At 49.8% G+C, this 21,479-nt stretch overlaps 1 protein-coding gene across 9 annotated transcripts in view; it reads left to right on the top strand.

Moving 5' to 3' along the window:
- Positions 1–21,479, top strand: part of FRMD3 (FERM domain containing 3) — a 287,141-nt gene that overhangs the window by 201,404 nt on the left and 64,258 nt on the right. For 6 of the 9 annotated variants that reach the window (XM_089315277.1, XM_089315271.1, XM_008274897.5 and 3 more), the window contains 3 exons: positions 621–699; positions 7,189–7,286; positions 13,075–13,198. In XM_089315277.1, coding sequence (XP_089171403.1) covers positions 621–699; positions 7,189–7,286; positions 13,075–13,198 — 301 coding nt within the window. The remainder of the gene's footprint in view (positions 1–620; positions 700–7,188; positions 7,287–13,074; positions 13,199–21,479) is intronic. The other 3 variants (XM_070048872.2, XM_089315276.1, XM_089315287.1) reach the window with 2 other exon arrangements.

Raw genomic sequence — 21,479 nt, 5'->3', positions numbered from 1 at the left:
ATCATAAACCTCAACTAGAATCGCATATTACTTGCCTGGAGTTACACAGGACTATCTTGAGTCAGACAAGCCAGAGAATTGTAGAAGTATTTATTTCCATACAGGTGATTGCCTCCTGGACAGATCATTCTAAAAAATTTACAAAGTAGGATCTATGCATGGCTGACCCTGATTTTAGAAATCTCAATTTTAATTCAAAGGCATCCTCATTTGTGGAGATCTAGTCAGGTGCAGTGACATTTTCCCACCTCACAGGCTAAAAATTCTTTTGTGAGCCCCCACACCTGAGTGGAGTGACACGTATGGGCCATTTCTCTGTCCCATGGGAGTGGGGAGGAATGGATGAGAGAATGGTCCCTGGACCGTGCCTGGAGAGGAGGTGAGCCGTGACATGGAAAGGTGTCCTGCCCGACGAGGCTGCTCCTGTTCTGCACCGGCTGTGGCATTCCGGCAAGCATTTCCCTTGAGTTGTGTTGTCGCTGTCTGTTTCCTTGGGCGTGCTGTCTGCTTGGCCTCTGAGCCCAGGCTGGGCTGTGAGGCTTCGTGGCTGACCTCCGGAGTGTGTTGCAGTTCCTGGTCTCTTGCTGCTTTTCTCATGCCTTTTCTTTATGATGTTTCAGCTCATCCACCATACACCATGTGCTTTAGAGTGAAATTCTACCCACACGAGCCCTTGAAGATTAAAGAAGAGCTCACCAGGTATTTTCCGTTTGTTTGTATGTTTTGTGTGCACCTTCACCCAGCCAGAGCCTGGGGCCTGGCAAGCTAGACACGGTTGCTGTCTGGGACCAACACCTCCACCCAGCAGGCACTGAACTTAGTGCTTTGGCTCCCAGTGTTTTGCTTTCACGTAACTGTCTAGAGATTTTTTTCAAATAGTTGTCATCGGGAGTGTCATTAGCTATGCAAAAAGGCAGGTGTTATGAGTGGGAGGTGCTCTCTGAGAAACTCAGAGTGGGTGCTAAAAATAACAGAAAGCCACTGTCTCGTAGCTCACACGTAGCTGGTGCAGCCCTGGCTGTGTCTTGGGTCCACGCTGTCTTGGGAGGGGCGGGATCACCTGGTGGAAGGGACAAAGCATTGTGCTTTCTGCTGAGTGACAGCTGTGGGGCAGACTTCTCTCACCGATAGCCCAGCTCTCCCAGTTTCCCGGTCCTCGGGCCTCCTCTGTTCCTACTGCCCTCTGCCAGTCCACCTGCAGGGGCTCAGCTTCCATGAATAATGTGTTGCTGAGCAGGACCTGGCCGCCAAGGTGACTGCTGTGTGTGGAGGTGGAAGCTGTCGAGTGCTTCCTCCTTGATGGGGCTTTATACTCAGCTCTGACAGTAATCTGCTTAGGTGCAGAGGCAACAGAAGAGCAATTCCATTTCCCCTGACCATCCACAGTGGGAGGGCTGGGGATTCCTGGGTGTTTTGTTTCCACCTGAAGTCTCTGGAGGGGACACCTGGTCCCATTCTCTGTTACTAAATTGTCCACGCCCACTTAGTAAGGTCAGTGCTGGGGGAGAGGGAAAAGGAGAGGGTGTGTGTGTGTAGACAGGAAGGATAATGGCTGGTGGACATTAGAAATGCTGCTTGGTATTTTGCCATCTGGCCTGTCATTTTTTTCTATAGGTAAAATTCATGTAACATATATTAATTTCTCCATTTGGAAGTGTACACTTCGCTGCCATTCGGCACATCCAGACGCTGGGCAAGCACTAGCACCGTGTAATTCCAGAACGTTTTCATCACCCCTAAAGCAGAATCCCCGTGCCCATTCCCTCTCCCCCTGCCCCTGGCAACAACCCGCCTGTGTTGTGTCTGTGGCTTTGCCTGTGCTGGGCACTTCATAGAAACAGCATCACGCAGTGATGTGGCCTTGGCCTGCTTCGTGTGTGTATAATGTATCTGCCTATCTGATAAATCCTCCCTCATTTCCTACTGTCTAGCTGAATGAGAGAGCGAGAAGGGAGAGAGGGAGGGAGAGATTGATTTTATTTGCCTGCAAGGTGCTATGATTAGGATGAGCAGATCAGATGCTAATGTATTTCTTTTGTCATCTGTTTTCTTTCTAATCTGTTCTGGAGGGTAAACATTGACTATGCATCACTATATAAATTAAGGAGAGATCTTTTGTGGTGGTCAGAAGCAGTCCCTTTGGATGGTAAAAGAACGCACAGTTCTAGTTAGTGACCCTAGTGAAGCCTCTCTTGGTTAAATTCGCTAGCATTTTTCTGCCTTTATTGAAGAGCTATGAGATGAAGATAGTCCTCTGCCTTCCCGTGGGTGCAAATGGGCTTTCCTCACTCTGCGCCGCCTGAGAATTCCAAACCAATTTAGAAGCTGCGAAAGTCTTCAAGTACTTACCATTTAAATCCTTGTCTTGAAGGCATTTGGTTTACCTTCTGTGATAAGTTGTGTTTTCTTGTAAAGTTAGCCTAAAATTCAAGAAGCTGAGATGACATTGGTTACCATGCTTGGGTAAGCATGTTTTGGAGTAAAGAAATGTTAGCAAAAAAGCAGGTTTCAAAGGGTAAAACAACAAAGATACCCGCAAGAAAGGATACCTGGAAGCTTTTTTCATCCTTCCTTTCTCCATTTAAGCAACCCCTTGGATTTCTGGGTCTTTTATGAATACTCTCTAGAACTGGGTGTTATCATCAGAAGTATGGTAGTTTTAACTATTTTTAGAAAAAACAATTTTTTAAAGATTCATTTATTTATTTGAAATGCTGAGTTATACAGAGAGAAGGAGAGAGAGAGAGATCCTCCATCCCCTGTTCACTCTCCAGCCGGAGCTGGGCCAATCCACAGCCAGGAGCCAGGAGCCAGGAGCTTCTTCTAGGTCTCCCACATGGGTGCAGGGGCCCCAGGACTTGGGCCATCTTTGCTGCTTTACCAGGTGCATTATCAGGGAGCTAGATCAGAAGTGGAGCAACTGGGACTCGAACCGGCACCCATATGGGATGCTGGCACTGCAGCCGTTGCTTAACCCACTGAGTCACAGCTCTGGCCCTCATTTTCTTTTTTTTCTTAAGAATAATCTCTAAATTTGTATTCAGCTCAGAAGCAATGTTATGAAAGTGGCACAATAAATTATGTCCCAGATCCTCTTGTGTTTTTCTCGTGTAATGCTTTTGTGCGGGCGTGATACTAAAAAAAGATGCATTATTGCTTTGGTAGCTTTTGCATTAAAAAGTACGGATCCTGATTTCGAAGCCATTTGTAAGGCTTGATGGATGATGCCAACTCCACAATAATCCTGATTATGTCCTGCACTTACTGAGATGAGCAAGGACCCGAATTCTGATTCTGTGGAAGCTAATCTCTCCCTGTCCCTGGAAGCTTTCATTAGCCCTAATCTCTGAATTAGGGATTAGCATGCAATAGTTACTTAAAATTATTTTTCACTATGAAACTCATCAAAACATGGAAATGAATGCTTTGCTGTTTAGGGCATACATTCAGCAGTTGGAAAAGAAAGCTCATGGCCTTTGGTCCTTAAAAAAGGGAGATTTGATCAAAGTATCCGTGTGACTTTGGTCTTCTGAATGGTGGCCTAGGGCCGTGTTCTCCAGGGGAGGTCATTGGGCCTCATCCAGCATCACCTGGGAACTTGTTACAAATGCAGATTCTTGGCCTCTGCCCCAGACCTGCCGAATCTGCAGCTCTGCAGCTGGGACCGCAAAATCTGTGTTCAAAATCACCTTCAGGTAATTCTCCAGTACACTTTGTGTGTTCAAAACATTTGTTTCCTCTGACAGCTATGGAAGGTTCCGATTCAGGGGTCTCTAGTATACTGTCAAGGTTATGCTACATGACTGTAGTGATCTAATTCCAGAACCTTCTCATCACTCTTGTAGCAAATCTTGCTCCCAGACACTCGTTTTGTTTCCTCTCCTCCCCCTAGTTCCTGGAAACCACTGATCTATTTTCTGTGTCTATAGATTGGTGGATGCTGGACGTTTCATGAGAACGACATCAAGGAATGCACAGCTTAGATGCTTGGTTTCTTCTAACTTAATAGACTGTGTTCAGGGGCCATCCATGTTATAGCATTTCTCAGTACTTCTCCCTTCTACGCTAGAATAACAATCTGTTGCCTACACTGCATTTCGTGTATCCATAGTTGCTGGATGGATATGTGGGCTGTTTTGCTTTTTGGCTGTTATGAGTAATATTACTATGACCATTTCTTTACACAAGTTGCAGTGAGAGCCCAAGTTCTGATTTTAACATTTTCTGGGGTGGGATCTAAGGATCCATAGCACTGGTAGTTTTTAAAACTCCTCCAAATGAATCCAGTGTGTAGTCAGGGGTGAGAACCATAGGTGTGGAACACCTGTGTTCAAAGGATCTGGAGCTTTTTAGAAATAGAGACGCTCATGCCTACTCCAGACTAGCTGACTGAGTGTCTGCATTTTAACAGGATCTCCGCCCGCACAGACACCTAGAAATGAAGCATACACACATATACACACCCACGAGGGAGCATCAGGTGCACCATGATGTCTCCTGGCCTAGTTGGGTTGCCACGTAAAATGAACCCTCACAAGGCTGGAGCGGTGCCCCTCCCTCTGTCCACAATTCCTGTGCCTTTAAAGTGGAAGAAGCACTCACAGAGAGCTGTTGTGGCTCCTTACCTAACAAGTGCAGTCTTATTCCTTTGAACAATAAGAAGTCCATTAGTGGCCGGCACCGCGGCTCACTAGGCTAATCCTCCTCCTTGCGGCACCAGCACACCAGGTTCTAGTCCTGGTCAGGGTGCCGGATTCTGTCCCGGTTGCCCCTCTTCCAGGCCAGCTCTCTGCTGTGGCCAGGGAGTACAGTGGAGGATGGCCCAGGTCCTTGGGCCCTGCACCCCATGGGAGACCAGGAGAAGTACCTGGCTCCTGCCATCGGATCAGCGTGGTGCGCCGGCCGCAGCGCGCCGGCCGCGGTGGCCATTGGAGGGTGAACCAACGGCAAAGGAAGACCTTTCTCTCTGTCTCTCTCTCTCTCTCACTGTCCACTCTGCCTGTCCAAAAAAAAAAAAAAAAAAAAAAAAAAAAAAAAAAAAAGTGCATTAGCAACCACCTTTATCCCCTGCCCGTCATTGCATACTTGTTGAAACCAAGAGTGTTTTTGGAGCCTCCGGCGCCCCCAGTGCCTGGCCCAGGTGAGAGATGAGGTCTTGTTGAATTGAAAGCATCAGGGAGGCACTGAATCTTTCACAGTATCTTGTGCTCCAGCGCTCTGGGCCTGGCAGCACCTCTGTGACTGTAGCATGTCAGTCGTCCTCACTGGGCCCCTCCATTTCTTTGCCTTTAACGTGGGAGTGCACCTGCTGCTCCACGTAAGGCTGAGCAAAGAGCAGCTTCCTTGAGCACTGGAGGTGTGTGTTAGAGTTCTCCAGAGAAACAGAACTGACAGGTGGGACATGGGCACACACACACAGGATTAGCGAGTCCTTGGGAATGCACCTTAGCTTTCACTTCTGTTCTCGTGACCTCCCTGAAGGCACCGTGTGCGTGTATAGAGAAGTAATGAGACTTGTTCTAAGCGCTTGGCTCACATGGTTGTAGGGGCTGAGAAGTCCAGGGGTCTGCTCCTGGGAGCTGGAGGCCCAGGAGAGCTGAGGGTGGGCTCTGAGTTCTGAGAGCAGTTGACCAATGGTGTGAGCTTCAGTCCACGTCTGAAGGTGTGTGGCAGGAGCACTGAGGGCAGAGTGGACTAAGGTCCACCCCGAGCCCTTGGGTGGGAGGGAATCCAACCTTCCACTGCTTTGTGTTCTGTGAAGGACCTCATGGATGAGGTGGCATCACCTGCCTAGCTCAGCTCACCTACTCAGTGCTTCCCAGACACCCAGAGTTGGGCATCCCGTGACCCATCACCAGGTGGCAGCTGGGACTGATGGAGAGGTGTCCCTCCCCCTAACGACCGTGGAAAGAGAACAAACGTTTCAGAAAGTCAAACTCCAAAAATGATGGGAAGGCAGTCACTGCTGACTCCCACCTTAGGAGTGCCTGGGTTCAATACCCAGCTCTGGCTCCTGACTGCAGCTCCCTGCTAATGCAGACCCTGGGGGGCAGCAGGTGGTGCTCAAGTGCTCGGGCCCCTCCACCCACGGGCAAGACCTGGATTGAGTTCGTGGCTCCTGGATTCAGTGAGCCCAGCCCAACCCCGGCATCATAGGCATTTGGAGAGTGAACCCATGGTATGGCAACTCCCAATCTCCATCTCTTCCTACCCCTCAAATGAATTGAATAAAACTATTTTAAAGCAGAAGTGTAGAAAATAACCTGCGTATGCCTGCACAGTTAGTTTGGTCAGAAGCAGACCTCAGACCTGATCCTTGAATCTGGAAAATCCAGGCAGAAAATCCAGCGGGCCTAATTAGCTTGGAGAACAGATGCTCCTCAGTCAGGGCTTGCAAACTGGCGCCTCCTGGTGGTATATGTTGGGCACTACAGCGTTTTTTGAAAAGAATTGTTAAAAAGTTTAACATTCTCCTAGATTATGGGGAAGCTGCTTTTCTGTGTGACAACACTACTAGAGCTGTGTGTGGGCCAAACCCTTCCTAGGGGGCTGCTGCCTTTCCCTCTGCTGCCCTGGGCCGTTTCATGCCGGGGGTTGGCCTTGAATCCGAGTTTGCCATTCCTGTGTGTGTGTGTGTGTGTGTGTGCGCGTGCCCGAGTGCGGTCCTCAGAGGGCGGCTCCAGCTGTGAACCAATTGGCTCTCTGGCCTCATAACCACACCTCTTTACCACTTTACTTGCTGTGAGTCTGTCTGCCCCCTGGGTAACAGTGGGGCTGGTCTTGGTGCACCTGCTGAGTCTGACTGTCCGTTTTAAAGAGAACTTGAGATGCCGGTGGTGATGGCGGTGGCAGTGGCTGTCACCACGTGGGAGTTCCTGCACACAGCAGTGGCCCCAGCGCTCTGTGGCTTTCTTAGTTCCAGTCATGCTTCTTGGACAAGGCTCAGACTCAGCCCACCCGGCTCTGGGAGCTGATGGGGTCTGCTCAGCGCAGACACTCGGGGGCTTTCTGAACCCAGAGGCTCCCTCAGCTTGTCCCTGCTCGTTCTCCCAGGGGGCTAGGGTGCCTCAGCGGCTTCTCGGAGCTGGGCAGGGCTCTGGTGACCCAGGCGGACAAAGCATGGGCAGTCGTCCTTCTCCTAGGCTTCGGCGAAGACATAGCACAACAACTTCTGCTTTTGTATTGCAGGTACCTTTTGTACCTGCAGATTAAAAGAGATATTTTTCACGGCCGCCTGCTGTGCTCCTTCTCTGACGCTGCCTACCTGGGTGCCTGTATCGTTCAAGGTAAGTCTGGCCCGAGCCTGCGCACTCAGGCCTCCCTTCTCCCCGACCTGTACCTGGGTCTCTGCTTAGGGGCCAGGTAGGGCTGGACCCTTAGCACAGAGCCCCTCCTCCCCTCCCTGCCCAAGCCAGTGGGGTCCTGGAGGAGGGCTGAGCTGAGATGATCACAGGCACACGGGCAAACACAGCCGTCCTCCAAGGCCCGGGGGTGGAGATGGAGTCTTTCAGAGCGGCTGGAGTGTGTGGTGTTACCAGAAGCTCTGTGTCCTGAGCTCTGACTGCCAGGTGTGGCCTCACGGGGGATTAGGGGTGTGGGGGTGGGGTGGGGACTGTGTCCAGGAAGTTAGATCTCCGTCAGAAGGATCATCCCTGAAAACATTTCTCCCTCCCTCCCTTCCTTCCTTCCTTGTCTCTCTCTCTTTATCATATATCTCATAGAACACTTTGTGGAAAGTGGAATTAAAGATAAGTCTATGTTAGTGCCAACGTTGAAATCTACACATACCAGGGGTCATCAAAAAGTTCACAGAAAATGCATATTATGAACAAACTGCTCATGGATTTAAATAAAAGTGTTCACCGAAACAGAGTCTTCTCTTTATCCTATATTTTTTCCCACAAGTTTTCTGGAGTAGCCGTGTGTGTGTGTGTGTGTGTGTGTGTGTGTGTGTGTTTCTGGGCATTTTTTCATCTCTGTGTGTGTTTGGGTGTCCGTGTGTCTCGGCTCCTTTCCTCAGCTGTGAGCCACTTCTTACTTAATTTGAATCTTTTTTCCCGTGTCCTGGCTAGTGCTCCCTAGATAAATTCCTCGAGTCTGTTGGGCCCCCTCTACGAAGTGGAGTCATCGGGCCTCCATTTCTGGCCCCATGATGTCCGAGACCGCTCTGCACTAGGCCAGGGCAAGCGCAGGCTGGTCAGCCATGGCTGCTGCTCTTTGTAGCATTGAGCAAGCTCTAGGGGCTGGCGCAGTGGGAGACCAGCAGGTGCATGGACCTGGGGTGGGTGGCCTTTGGCTGTTCCTCCCTGGGCCGGAGGCAACCATGCATGGCTGGGGGTGGGCCCAGCAGCCAGGTGAGGAATGGCTCAGGTGTTCTGCTCCCCTGGGGTGGGTGGGGAGGCAGCTGGCTGCTGGGCTGGGGCTGTCTGGAGGGACTGCGTGATCCGACCACTTGTAGCAAGGTTGCTAGCTTCATGTTGATGACAGAGACCGGGAGGAAGGAGACGCAGACAGGAAAGGACAGGAAGAGAAAGAGAGGGAGAGAGAGAGGGGAAGAGACTGAGAAGTGGAGAGGGAGGTAGGGAGAGAGGCAAAGGGTTAGGGCCGTGCATGTGAGAGGCTTGGAGTGCCCGTGGCTCAGGATGGACCATAGCTGCGTAACTGTGTCTGCCACCGCAGCACCACGCCACACTCACCGCTCAGGAGAGAAAGCCCCCGAGTCCTGGGGATGTCAGCACCACCCACCCTGTCCAAGCCGCTACCTCGCCCCTCCCGCTGTCCCCAGCTGCGTTTGGTCTCGGGGTTCCGTGTGTGCTGTTTCCCCTTCTCTGGCAGGGGTGCTAAGCCCCATGGGGAGACTCCTGTGTCCCGAAGAGAGGACTGCAGTGATGCGGTGGTGGGGAACAGTCCTGCCCTCAGTCGGTCATGACAAAGCCCAAAGCCGCCTGTCCTCCTGCAGAGCCGACTCCGCGGGGCGGGCAGCGATCCACACTGCCCCAGGCGGCAGAGCTATGCAGCAGGATTTTGGAACAGCTCAGCCTCAGGCAGCCACAGTCCTTGTCACCCTAACGCAGTCCCGTGTTTGGGTCACTGACTGCTCCTTTGGCGACAGCTGGGTTCTTGAAATTCTCTTCCGCTCGGATTTATCGCGGCCACGGCTCTGGAAGGAATGCAGAGCTAGGTGGGCTCAGAGCACTTGCGCTGGGGAATCAGGAGGAAGGCCACCAGGAAGTGGAGGTCACGTGACTTTCGCTGCCTTGCTCACTAACGCTCTTTGAAGGAATGGCTTTTAAGCTTCGGTATATTTGCGGTGTGGAAGAGACAGCCAGTTCGCCACTGTTTTGCTACCTGTGGTGCCTGAACCCAATGGGCATATACAATCTGTGCAGTGCATGTTCGTTCATAATACAAAGTGCAAAACAAACAGAAACAATCCTTGGACTCTATATCCTTTCTTGGTAAAGATTCCTCTCCTGTTCCTTCGACCAAACACCACCACCAGGGAGGGACTGGGCTTGTGTCCTGAGCTTGGTGTGCTCAGCCCCTGCTACACATTCAGAAATCAGGTCAGATGCCACTTCCTCCAGGAAGTCTGCCGTATTTAAACCAGCCTCTCTCCTGCAGGGTCTTTCTCACACCCCTATTGTGTGGTCTTCTTGTGGCTTAATTATTCTGGGTCTTATTGTTCACTTCCTCCTGCTTCCAAGGAAGTAGAATACAGTCCGTGGGTCAGGGCGTTCAGCTCAGTTGCACCAGTGTATGCCTTCTTAGGGAAAAATTGGTTGGGTGCATGCTGGGAGGGTCTTTGCTTGCCATTCATTTATTTGTTCATGGGTTCTCCAGACATCTGTTGAATGGCTTAGGTGGTCTGTGAGGATGTGGTAATGACACAGGGGGACACTAAGGATGCCCCCTTCCTGAGCCGCCTCGGAGGTCCCCTGACCCAGTGGGGGTGAGCCAGGGAAGGGTCTCGGAGCTGACTCTGCAGCTTCCCTGTCCTGTCTCCAGTGTTCCTCTGGAGTGAGGAAATGCCACTCCCCTTCAGACTTCTCGTCTCCTCATCCTGCTCACCCTTTAGCTTCCAAGTCTTTGATTTTCCTGGCAGTTGAATTCTCTTAGGAAAGTGTGAGGATCTGTTTCAACCCTCAGACCATTCAGGATGCTGTCTGCCACGTGTCGACATCTCGGCTTTAAGTAGGAGAGAACCACGGTTGGTAGAGGTTCTTTTTCAACAGAACACTGGCTTCTGCTTAATGGAAAGTCAGCATCAGAAATAAGCTTCATGGGGAGAGAGAACAGAGCCTGTGATCGAGGAGGGCGACCCTACGAGATTCCAAGGCATTTCTTCTCTAAGTTCTCCGGCAGCTTCCAGGCCACTCATTTGCATTGCTGAGTAGGGCAAGTCCACAGTTGCTCTTTCCTAGAAAGAGAGTGCCTGCCACTTCACAACCACTTTGCAAGCTGCTCTTTGCTCTGAAGATGACTCAGTTTCCTATCAGTGATCACCGTCTCATTGCCTGTGGAAAATGGAGGCATTGTGTTGTGCTGAGGCTACCCCATAGCCAGCTCATTGGGCCTGTGTGTGTGTGTATGTGTGTGTAGACTGCTGTATCTATTTCATTTAGAAACAAGTTTGAGTTCCTGGCCTGTTTTCATCATTGATCCCGTTGGGTCCATCTACTGATGAACTGATTTTTCTTTTTCCCTTGTTTTCCATTCCATTCTTAAAGGCAACAGCTGGGTTCATAACGTCTTTGTTTTTGCATACATCTTAATAAAATGATTAATATTATTTTATATATGTGTATTGTTAGATTTCATAAGCTTCATAAAGCTGTAACTCAATGTATTCCTTCTTTTTCATGCTCAGAATACTGTCTGGGGGGGATCTAGCCGTGTGGCTGGGAATGTCTCTTGTGATTTTGTTGCTGTGGAGTGTCCTTCTCAGTGTGTCTCCTGTGTTAGACTTACTGGTCAACTGTTCATGCAAGTTGCCCCCACCTCCTGACTATCATGATTGATGCTGTGATGAAAAATCTTAAACATAACCTCTGTGTACCTAGAGTATTTCTAGGACATAGGAGGGGTATCCAATAAACTCATGGGAAAATGCACACTTTCTGAAGTCCCCTCACATGCCCAAAAGTAGAATTGATAGGTCATGATATTTCCCTGAAAATTTGCACTATCTTTCTAAAAAGACGACATACACCACTTGGGCATACCAGCATTTTCGTTTCCTCGTGTCTCTGCCAGCTTCCCAGTGTTTCCCACTGATAAGGGTGTGAATTGTGACGCATCCCTCTCATCGCTATGAGTTTGAACGTCTCTCTGTTGATAATCAGGTCCTTCCAATAGTTCTCCAGCATCTAACACACACTCCTGGGCTGTCTCCTTGGTTTCTGCCTGGGAACCTTTCTTTCCTGGCTCATTTGCTGTGGTGAGTTTGTGGCATCAGGAGAAAGTTGCTCCCTCAGGCTGTGGATGGGGCCCCTGCTTCTGTTAACTCCCCTTGGCTGCCCAGAGAGATACAGGTGCTTTGAAGATCCTCCAGAGGCTCCCTCTGCAGTTCTGTGCTGCTGAACAACAGGGGCCATTCTGAGAAGTGCAGTTAGGGGATTGCATCCCTGTGCGAGGGCCCCAGGGTGCACTGGCACAAACTCACGCAGCTATGATGGCCCTGTGTGGCATAATCCTCTGGGACCACTGTTGTGTATGCAGCTTGTCTTTGACCACATTGTTAATCAGCACGTGACTGTCCCAGAACCTCAATTTGGTGTGCTCTTCTGTGCCTGGAAAAACGGCTCTGAAGAACTGTGACCTTATTCTTTTTTTAAAGATTTTTTATTTATTTATTTGAGAAGTAGAGTTACAGACAGTGAGGCAGAGAGACAGAGAAAGGTCTTCCTTCCATTGATTCACTCCCCAGATGGCCACAACAGCCGGAGCTGTGCTCATTCGAAGTCAGGAGCCAGGTGCTTTCTCTCAGTCTCCCACACAGATCCAGGGGCCCAAGGACTTGAGCCATCTTCCACTGCTTTCCCAGGCCATAGCAGAGAGCTGGATTGGAAGAGGAGCAGCCGGGACTAGAACCAGTGCCCATATGAGATGCTGGTGCTGCAGGCGGAGGATTAACCTACTGTGCCATGGGGCCGGCCCCAAGTGCTTTTATTTTTAAGTACAATCCCCTTGAGTTCCTTTGTGTTGAGATTTTTTTCAATGAATGAGCCACAGCTGCACAAATCTGAGAGCAGATAGCTCTGTGAAGGGAGTCTCTAGTCGCAGAGAATATGGGCTGTGAAGGGACCTTAAGGAAAGCCTGCTGTTTCTAACCATGGGTGGCATCACCTACCATCCTGGGGAGGTTTGGAAATATTGGCGAGACATTAACTTTTCTTACTTAACATTTTTTAATTAACAAATGAACATTGCATACATTTATGGTGCACAGCATGGTGCTTTGCAATATATATGCATTGTAGGTTAAGCTGAACTAATTGACATGCGCACTATTTCACATACCTGTATTTTTTCATGTTGCGGAAGCACTTAAATTCTGCTCTTAGTGATCTGTCGAGTAGACAGTACATTGTTATTATCTTGTACGTTAGAGCTGCCCAGCATATGCCTCCTGTCTAAACGAAATTTTGAATCCTAGGGCTAGTTCTTGGGGGGAGCATTTGGATGGTCACAGTGGGTCTGCCATTAGCACTTAGTACCTGAGGGCTAGAGGTGCTAACTATCCTATAGTTCCTTGGAAAGTCTCAAACAGTAAAGTTGCCTGAACCCCAAAATGCCAATAGTGCCCCCATTGAGAGATAATGGTTTAAGCTCCTTTATGGTACAGAAAATTTGACCCAGGGAAATTTGACAAGCCCAAGTCCATGCTGGTAGAGCTGGATGCATTATGAGTTTCTAATCTGGACACTCAGCCTGTGGGCTTCCGTGGGTGTTTGTACATTGTTTTCATTGAGCTTATTCCAAGCTGTTCTTTTGGGTGGCGAGAGCCACTCCACATGCACTCTGCTCTGGTGCTGTTTTTAATCTTTTCTCTTTGTTTTCTGCTGGTTGCAGCTGAGCTCGGTGATTATGATCCCGATGAGCACCCTGAGAATTACATCAGTGAGTTTGAGATTTTCCCCAAGCAGTCCCAGAAGCTGGAAAGAAAAATCATGGAAATTCATAAGAATGAACTCAGGTAAGAGTGTTAGCGGCCAGGAAATATGACTGTGGGAATGTGGAAATCACTGTGAAGCGAGGCTGTTGCTGATGGCTGGGTGGGCTCTTCTGGGTGGCCGTCAGTGTTTCTGGGCACTGTCAGGGACACCCTGGGGCCCGCCGTCGACAGCCTCAGTAGCGAGGGGTTCCTCTGAGAGGCTGCTTATGAACCATCAGCAGCTATTAGAGCCATGTATTTTCTTACATATGTGGGTTTCTGAAACCACCGTGAGTTTCTGAAAATGAAATCCAAGGTAAATAAGTTCATTTGGGTTTTGCATTGCCTCTCGCTGCAGTGGCCGTTGTTGGAAGTGTTGGCTCCAAGCAGAGTAGAATCCATCAGCAGGAAAAAGTTCCCTTTGCTGAGCTGCTTTCAAAACGGCAGGTTTAGCGGCTGCTTCCGGTTCCTTTGGTTGTAGGGCTTTGGGACCACAACCTCAGAGGGGTGGTAGCAGGAGTTGCAAAATTGAGAACAGGATTCACGATGTGCCAGACACTGTTCCAAGCACTTTGCACATCTTGGCTCCTTTAATCTTCCAGTAAGCCGGGGATGTAGGTGCTGTGGTTATTTCCATGTTATAGGTGAGGGCACTGGGGCACAGAGAGGCTAAGCAGCTACCCAAAGTCACACAGCTATTAAGTATTGGATCCTGGACTGGAGTTCGGGCACCAGGGATTTAGCATTGTGGGATGCCTCCACTCTCTACACAGACCACTGGGAACAAAATGAAGCATGCACAGGAATCATCGCCAACCGGGGATTCCAGTAACTCAAGGGTTCTAGTCTGGAATGAGGATTTAGATCCTGGGCAAACCACAGGAAAATGCATGATAATAGTATCAGTCATGAACAGGGTTATGACCAGTATTGATGAAGAACCACAAGAGCAGACACTGCCCTCTTCTGGGCCCTTTGTGATTGTAGAGAAAACGGCGCTAGTGGGACAGGAATCACTGGACAACTAACTAATAGTCTCTGTGGGGAGTGCCCAAGCTCCCTACTTCATGCAAGCGCTCCCTCTGCTGGTGAGTCAGGGAAGAACACATGCACACTAGCCAGGTAGAAGTTTATTTCGGTTTGGAGGAGATGAATGTTTATTCCTTGAGATATAGCTGATGAGCCTCCAAACACTGCACTAATTTTGGAAAGCAACTTGCCCTTTCTATGGGCAATTTGGGAGTGTCATGTCCCAATGAAAGCTTTGTTGAAAACATAGGAAACACTCACTTCTCCCTTTGCATTGTGGAGATGAGTACCTTAGAGGTGACGTGGAGTTCCAGTATTCACTAGAGGGGTCTGTGGCATAGCATTGCCCTGGGGACCAAAGACTCACAGATTGCCGAGTGCTGGGGGAGGGGAATGGAAAAGTGCTCCATGATCAGAATTTGCATGACCTCAAGTGCTCAGAACATAGGGGAATAATGAACATTTATTGAGCACCTACTGGATGTCACACACTGTGCAGAGAGTTTTGCATGAATTATCTTACTTATTCCCCTAAACTCTGCAAGGCAAGGAAAGTGCAACCAAGGTCTTGCCCTGTTAGTACACAGTCAGGACTTAAACTCTGCAAGGCAAGGAAAGTGCAACCAAGGTCTTGCCCTGTTAGTACACAGTCAGGACTTAACCTCACACTAATGCCCGTGCTCGTGCACCTGTGCTGGGTAGTCACGGGAGTCAGTAGTTGTCTGGGTGTTTCGTGGTGATGACCATGGTAATGGTGCCCCGGGATGGTAATAGGTGGAGGAGGGCCAATTAGTAATTTCTGCTCCCCACATCAAGGACCTAGGACAGAAGAGAAGTAGAGGAGTTTGAAAGAAGATGGTCTTGGGAGACATTGCATCAAGGCTTGGTGACTCGCTGGATTTCATGGGGAAATGGGTGGATCAAAGAAGATTCGATATATGTTTTTAATAGTAGGAAAACTGTACCTTGGATCCTGTGCTAACACCTGGATTTCTTGGTATTCTTGAAAGTGGTCATCCTGCCCCCAGGGAATGCAGGGGTCATTGGCCAGCCATGGTTTATGGATCTTGGAAGTAAGGTTTGAGCAAAGCTGCTGTTCTTTGGTGTATGTGATGTTTCATGCTGGGACATCCTGAGAGTCCTGTGTGCAGGTCCAAGGTCCACATCCGAGGAAGAAACCGCTGGGATCCTGTGGCATTATAAGGACGGCTTTGGCGGGGGAGAGGGGTTCCTCTGTGTTTCGGCTCAGCCTCTACTAGCAGCCATGTTTTTCATTCTGTATCTGTAGTGGAGACTGTTGTTAGCTTTGGAGAAGAGCAAGAAGCGGCTGATAGTGCAGAGAGAGAGGGACTTTCTCGAGACAGATGGGGAACCTGTGGTGGGTTGCTGAGGCCTCCCCGAAACCCCAGAGCGGCCTCAGCCCCACACAGGTGGAGAACAGGTTGGCCTTCTTGGGTGGGGAACCCAGCGTTTGGTCAGATTGCTCTGCAGACCGACGGTGCCAGGAAGGGGTGGTGGATGGGGGAGACTGGTGTGAGGCTGCACCTGCATCCCATTCTCCTCTCCCAGCTATGACAGCACCCCTTGGCCTGCACACAGCATGGGGGTCATGGGGCAACTGCTGGCTTGTTATGGAGACTTTTTCTAAGAGGATTCCATTTGGTCTTTGTTGGTGTTTCTGAACCAGTTGTGAAAAGAAAGAAAACAAAATAGACGACAGTAGAAATGCTAACACTTTATGAGCAGAAGTGACGGTGATGATATACAAGGAGAGAAGTGTTTTTTTTTTTTTTTTTTTTTAAGTGGAGAAGGGGTGGTTACCATACCTGGGTCAGATTTTCTTCCTTTCATTTGGCAATATCTTTGATTTCCCTGGAGGGGAGAAGTCATAGTTTGGAAAAACACAGTCTGTTAAAGTTATTGATCATCTCTGGATCAGTTGACATGAACTTGATTTCACCGAGGAAGTGCCTCTAGAGCTCCCTGGGTTGGCACAAGACAGGTTTCTTTCCTGGCTGTCACTCAGAGCAGTCGCGAGATTGAATTTGCCGGATCTTGGGCCAAAGGACAAGAGTTCTGGAAGGTCTTGCTTCAGCCTGGAGGGGACACAGCCACTTGCAGCCCATTGGTCAGAACCAGTGCTGTGGTCCTGCCAGCAGTGAATAAGTGCTGTGCTCACAGCTGCTGAGAAAGTGACAGGAGCTGGCAGACAGCCCTCGGGGTCTTCATGTTCTCACTGACCAGTATTTTTCCTTTTTAAATCAGGCATTAATAAATAATCAGGCATAAATAAATTAAAAGATTTATTTATTTATTTGAAAGTCAGAGTTACACAGAGAAAGAAGAGGCAGAGAGAGAGAGAGGTCTTCCATCTGCTGGTCCACTTCCCAAGTGGCCGCAACGGCTGCAGCTGTGCTGATCCAAAGCCAGGAGCCAGGAGCTTCTTCCAGGTCACCCACATGGGTGCAGGGGCCCAAGCACTTGGGCCATCTTCTACTGCTTTCTCAGGCCATAGCAGAGAGCTGGAAAGGAAGTGGAGCAGCTGGGGCACGAGCCGACGCCCATATGGGATGCCAGCGCTTCAGGCCACGGCATTAACCCTCTGTGCCACAGCGCCGGCCCCCAGGCTTTATTTACTTATTTATTTATTTTTAACAAAAGTTTAGATTCGATGAAAAATTGAGAGATTACTCTCCTTACTCTCTGCCTCTGGACATTGACAACTGCCCCCATTATCAGCATCCTTCCATGAGTGTTTCATTCAGTACAATTGAGAACCTACACCCACATCATAAAATCACCCACAGTCCCTCACTTGCATGAGATTTCTCTCTTGTTGCCCCTTGTTGGGTTTGGATAAATGTAAAACAGCAGTGGTTTCATTGTCCTAAAAATCATCCCTCCCCCCCAACTCCTCCCTGAAAAACATGGATCTTCCCCCATAGTTGTGCCTTTTCCAGAATGTTGTAATTGGAACCACAGAGTGTACAGATTGTCTTCTTGACTTACCCCTATACGTTCAGAGTCCTCCATGTCTTTCCTGGCTTGATAGCTTGTCTAGCTTTATACTGACTAATATTCCATTGTTTGGGTTTATCGCAGTCTGTTTATACATTCACCTGCTGAGGGACATCCCGGTTGCTTTCAAGTTTGAGCAGTTAAGGATAAAGCTACTATAAACATCTGTGTGCAGGATTTTGCGTAGTTGTCAGTTTCAACCTCTTTGTGTGGTTGCTTCATTATCTGGGAAGAGTGTGTTCAGCCTCGTAAGAAGTGGCCAGACTGGCTTCCGAGGTGGCCGCACCATGTTGCGTTCCTGCTGGCGATGAGTGAGAGTTCCTGTTGCCCCACACCCTATCAGCACTGCTGTTGTCAGTGTTCTAGGTGCAGGTATGCGGCTTGTAGGTTTACCTCATGCCTCTTAGTATTCTTCAAACTAGAGAAACGTGGAGACGTACCTGTCGTTCAAAGTATCCACCGGATATCAAGGTTAGCGCCTGGAGCTGAATGAGTCTTCTGGATTAGGAGTAGATGCTTAAATGCTTTTGGCTTGGTGGGCTGTCCACTCTGTTAGAGCCTCCCAGCTCTGCTTGTGCAGGGCAAAAGCAGACTCACACAATTAGTGAACGAATGAGCCCTGATTCAACACACTGTTCTGACCAAGCAGGTCGCACACCCAGTGTGGCCCAACGACTGACTCCTGTTCCTTTTTTTTTTCTTTTTTCTTTCCTTTTTCTTTTTTCTTTTTTTTTTTTTTTTTTGACAGGCAGAGTGGACAGTGAGAGAGAGAGAGACAGAGAGAAAGGTCTTCCTTTGCTGTTGGTTCACCCTCCAATGGCCGCCGCGGCTGGCGCACCGCGCTGATCCGAAGGCAGGAGCCAGGTGCTTCTCCTGGTTTCCCATGGGGTGCAGGGCCCAAGCACTTGGGCCATCCTCCACTGCACTCCCTGGCCACAGCAGAGAGCTGGCCTGGAAGAGGGGCAACCGGGACAGAATCTGGCGCCCCGACCGGGACTAGAACCCGGTGTGCCGGTGCTGCTAGGTGGAGGATTAGCCTGGTGACTCCTGTTCCAAACACCTGTCAGAGCAGATCTGGAATAAACTTGTGCTTCACTCTCCTGAACCTGTGGCCAATCTTAAGACAGCAAGAGCTGTGTTTGTCTTTAAAACAATCTATGTAGAAGACTCCCTTGTAATTTACAAACTTCACTAGACTTTGGTGTGCAGGGATGGCCTAGTGATCACTTGGGGACTGGTGTAGAAATAGGTCATTCCTCCTTCGGGAGCCCTCTGGTGGCAGGAGAAAGCGATTGCTGCAGTCCCTGGGGAGGTGACCCCTTTCCACCGCTGAGTGAAAAGGAAACACCCATTCCTCAGTCCTGAGGCTGGTCAGAGGGGTTGAAGGTCAAGAATAAATGCATTTCTCCTCTGCAGGTTTTTTCTAGAGTTCCCACTCAGGGAATTCTGTCTTCCTGTCATTACCAATTCCTCAGGTTTGTCATCGGAAGCAAAGACATTGTAGTAACGCAGTCCTTGGTCATCAGTTTCTAAGTGTTCATAAAACTCAAGGCAGTTTTAACGAAGGCTATTCCTTGTGCCTAAGGAGCAGGAAAATCACCCATCTAGCCACCGTTGTCGTGGCCTAATGCAGTGAAGTTTGTGCTGGAAAGCTTAATGACACGGAGTGTATTTTATGTTTTAAAAAGCTTTGTTTTATTTATTTGAAAGGCAGAATGGCACAGAGAGAGGGAGAGACAAAGACAGACTGAGATCTTCCATCCACTGTTTTACTCCCCAGATGGTTACAGTGCTCAGGGCTTGGCCAGGCTGAAGCCAAGAGCCTGGAACTGCATCCTGGTCTCCCACATGGGTGTCAGGGACCCAAGCACCTGGGCTATCTCCCACTGCTTCTTCAGGCACCTTCGCAGGAAGCTAGATTGGGAGCAGAGCAGCTGGGACTCCAGTCGGGGCTCAGGTGTGGGATGCTGGCATTGCATGTGGCAGCTTAGTCCCCCGCACCACAACACCAGCCCCAACACTGAGTTGTTTGAAACAGAGTCATTATCTCTATAAAACTCACATATCTGGTAAGTCATATGCTGAGACTTCCTAGGTCTCGCTGCCTAGTCTCTGCCAGTGCTTCTGGTGAGGATCGCTTGTGCTCCCTTAGCAAATGCTTTTGTCAGTGCTGAGAAGAGAGTTAATTGTGTAAAAGGAAGAGGGGAATGTCCAGCTATCGCACACCCCAGTCTTTCTAATGATGGGCTTTTTCTCCGACATCTCTCCTCCCTTTCCCCGCATCCTTCCCCCCTGCCGTCCCTAGGATCTCTCTCCCAGATAGGTGACTGAGTGCATGCCCATATTTTTCTGTTGTCCCTTGGTGTCACACCTTTGTTGGGAATAGGGAGAAGGAATCGCTTGGCGTGTGCTCTTGTGCTCCTCCTGTGAAAACTCAACCCGTGCATCGTGTGGCTTGTGTTCAGGGACGTTTCCAGGGAGGGTGGGCCAGGGTGGCACACCCAAGCCACCGCCATCCTTTGTCCAGGTGAAATCTGACTAAAATGCCTTGAAGGGGGCATGAGCGGTGTCATCAAAGTGTATCCTGGCTGTGAAGGAGGGAGCGGTTGCATTGAAAGCAGGACCCAGCCAGTACTTAATTCATTCTCTGATTCCTCCCACTGTGGGACTCTAACTTTTACACAGAGTCCTTTGCCTTTTGATAGACTGTGGCCGTCTGTTTATCCATGCTGCACCCATCCACAGGGCCTTTCATGCCCCATCAGAGCCTCTTTCCATCCTCCCACTCATAGAACAGATACTTATCAAAGGGCAGTGGTGCCTGTGGAATGGCAGCAATGTTACATGGCTCAGCCCAGTTCTCCAGCTGGTAGGCTCCCCTCAGCATCCACCCTGCCCCTATGGCTTCAGGTTTCCAAAGACTTCAGCCAAAGAACAATAGTAACAAGGCACCAGTTCATTTGCTACCTGGTTTGTTTTGGTCAAAGACAGCTACAGCTATGATTCGGAGCCTTTGCTATCCAGAAAGAGGTCACAGGGCAAAGGCAAAGAAAGGAGACCCCCCCACCTCCCAATTTCTACACTCAAGGGACCTTTGGAGTTCAAAGCACAGAACATAAGAAGACAATCCTTAGAATGCACTCTGGGCCAAAGAATAGCTTTTTTTTTTTTTTTTTTTTAAACAGGCAGAGTGGACAGTGAGAGAGAGAGACAGAGAGAAAGGTATTCCTTTTGCCATTGGTTCACCCTCCAGTGGCCGCTGTGACTGACACGATGTGGCCGGCGCATCGCACTGATCCGAAGGCAGGAGCCAGGTGCTTCTCCTGTTCTCCCATGGGGTGCAGGGCCCAAGGACTTGGGCTATCCTCCACTGCACTCCCGGGCCACAGCAGAGAGCTGGACTGGAAGAGGGGCAACCGGGACAGAATCCAGCGCCCCAACCGGGATTAGAACCCGGTGTGCCGGCACCACTAGGTGGAGGATTAGCCTATTGAGCCATGGCGCCGACCAGAATAGCTTATTTATCTATTTTTTAAATACTTTTTTTAAAAAAGATTTATTTATTTATTTGAAAGTCAGAGTTACACACAGAGAGGAGAAGCAGAGAGAGAGAGAGAGAGGGCGAGGGCGAGGGAGAGAGAGAGAGAGAGAGAGAGAGGTCTTCCATCTGCTGGTTTACTCCCCAATTGGCTGTAATGGCTGGAGCTGCACTGATCTGAAGCCAAGAGCCAGGAGCTTCTTCCAAGTCTCCCATGTGGGTGCAGGGGCCCAAGGAGTTGGGCCATCTTCTACTGCTTTCCCAGGCCATAGCAGAGAGCTGGACCGGAAGTGGAGCAGCTGGGACTAGAACCAGCGGCCATATGGGATGCCAGCACTGCAGGTGGCAGCTTAACCCTCTATGCCATAGCACCGGCCCCAAAGAATAGTTTAAAAACAGATTTAGGCCGGCGCCCTGGTTCAATTGGCTAATCCTCCGCCTGCGGCGCCGGCACACCGGGTTCAGGGTTGGGGCACCGGATTCTGTCCCGGTCGCTCCTCTTCCTGTCCAGCTCTCTGCTGTGGCCCGGGAGAGCAGTGGAGGATGGCCCAAGTCCTTGGGCCCTGCACCCGCATGGGAGACCAGGAGAAGCACCTGGCTCCTGGCTTCGGATCAGCGCAGTGCACTGCCCACAGCACACGGGCCGCAGTGGCCACTGGGGGGATGAACCAACGGAAAAGGAAGACCTTTCTCTCTGTCTCTCTCTCTCACTGTCCACTCTGCCTGTCAAAAAACAAA

This window comes from Oryctolagus cuniculus, chromosome 1 (assembly GCF_051225735.1).
Source record: "Oryctolagus cuniculus isolate XC-2025 breed Fujian yellow rabbit chromosome 1, ASM5122573v1, whole genome shotgun sequence".
In the NCBI taxonomy this organism is placed as follows: domain Eukaryota; kingdom Metazoa; phylum Chordata; class Mammalia; order Lagomorpha; family Leporidae; genus Oryctolagus; species Oryctolagus cuniculus.
Note: the sequence above shows the minus strand (reverse complement) of the source record. Positions and strands in the feature narration are given on the sequence as shown.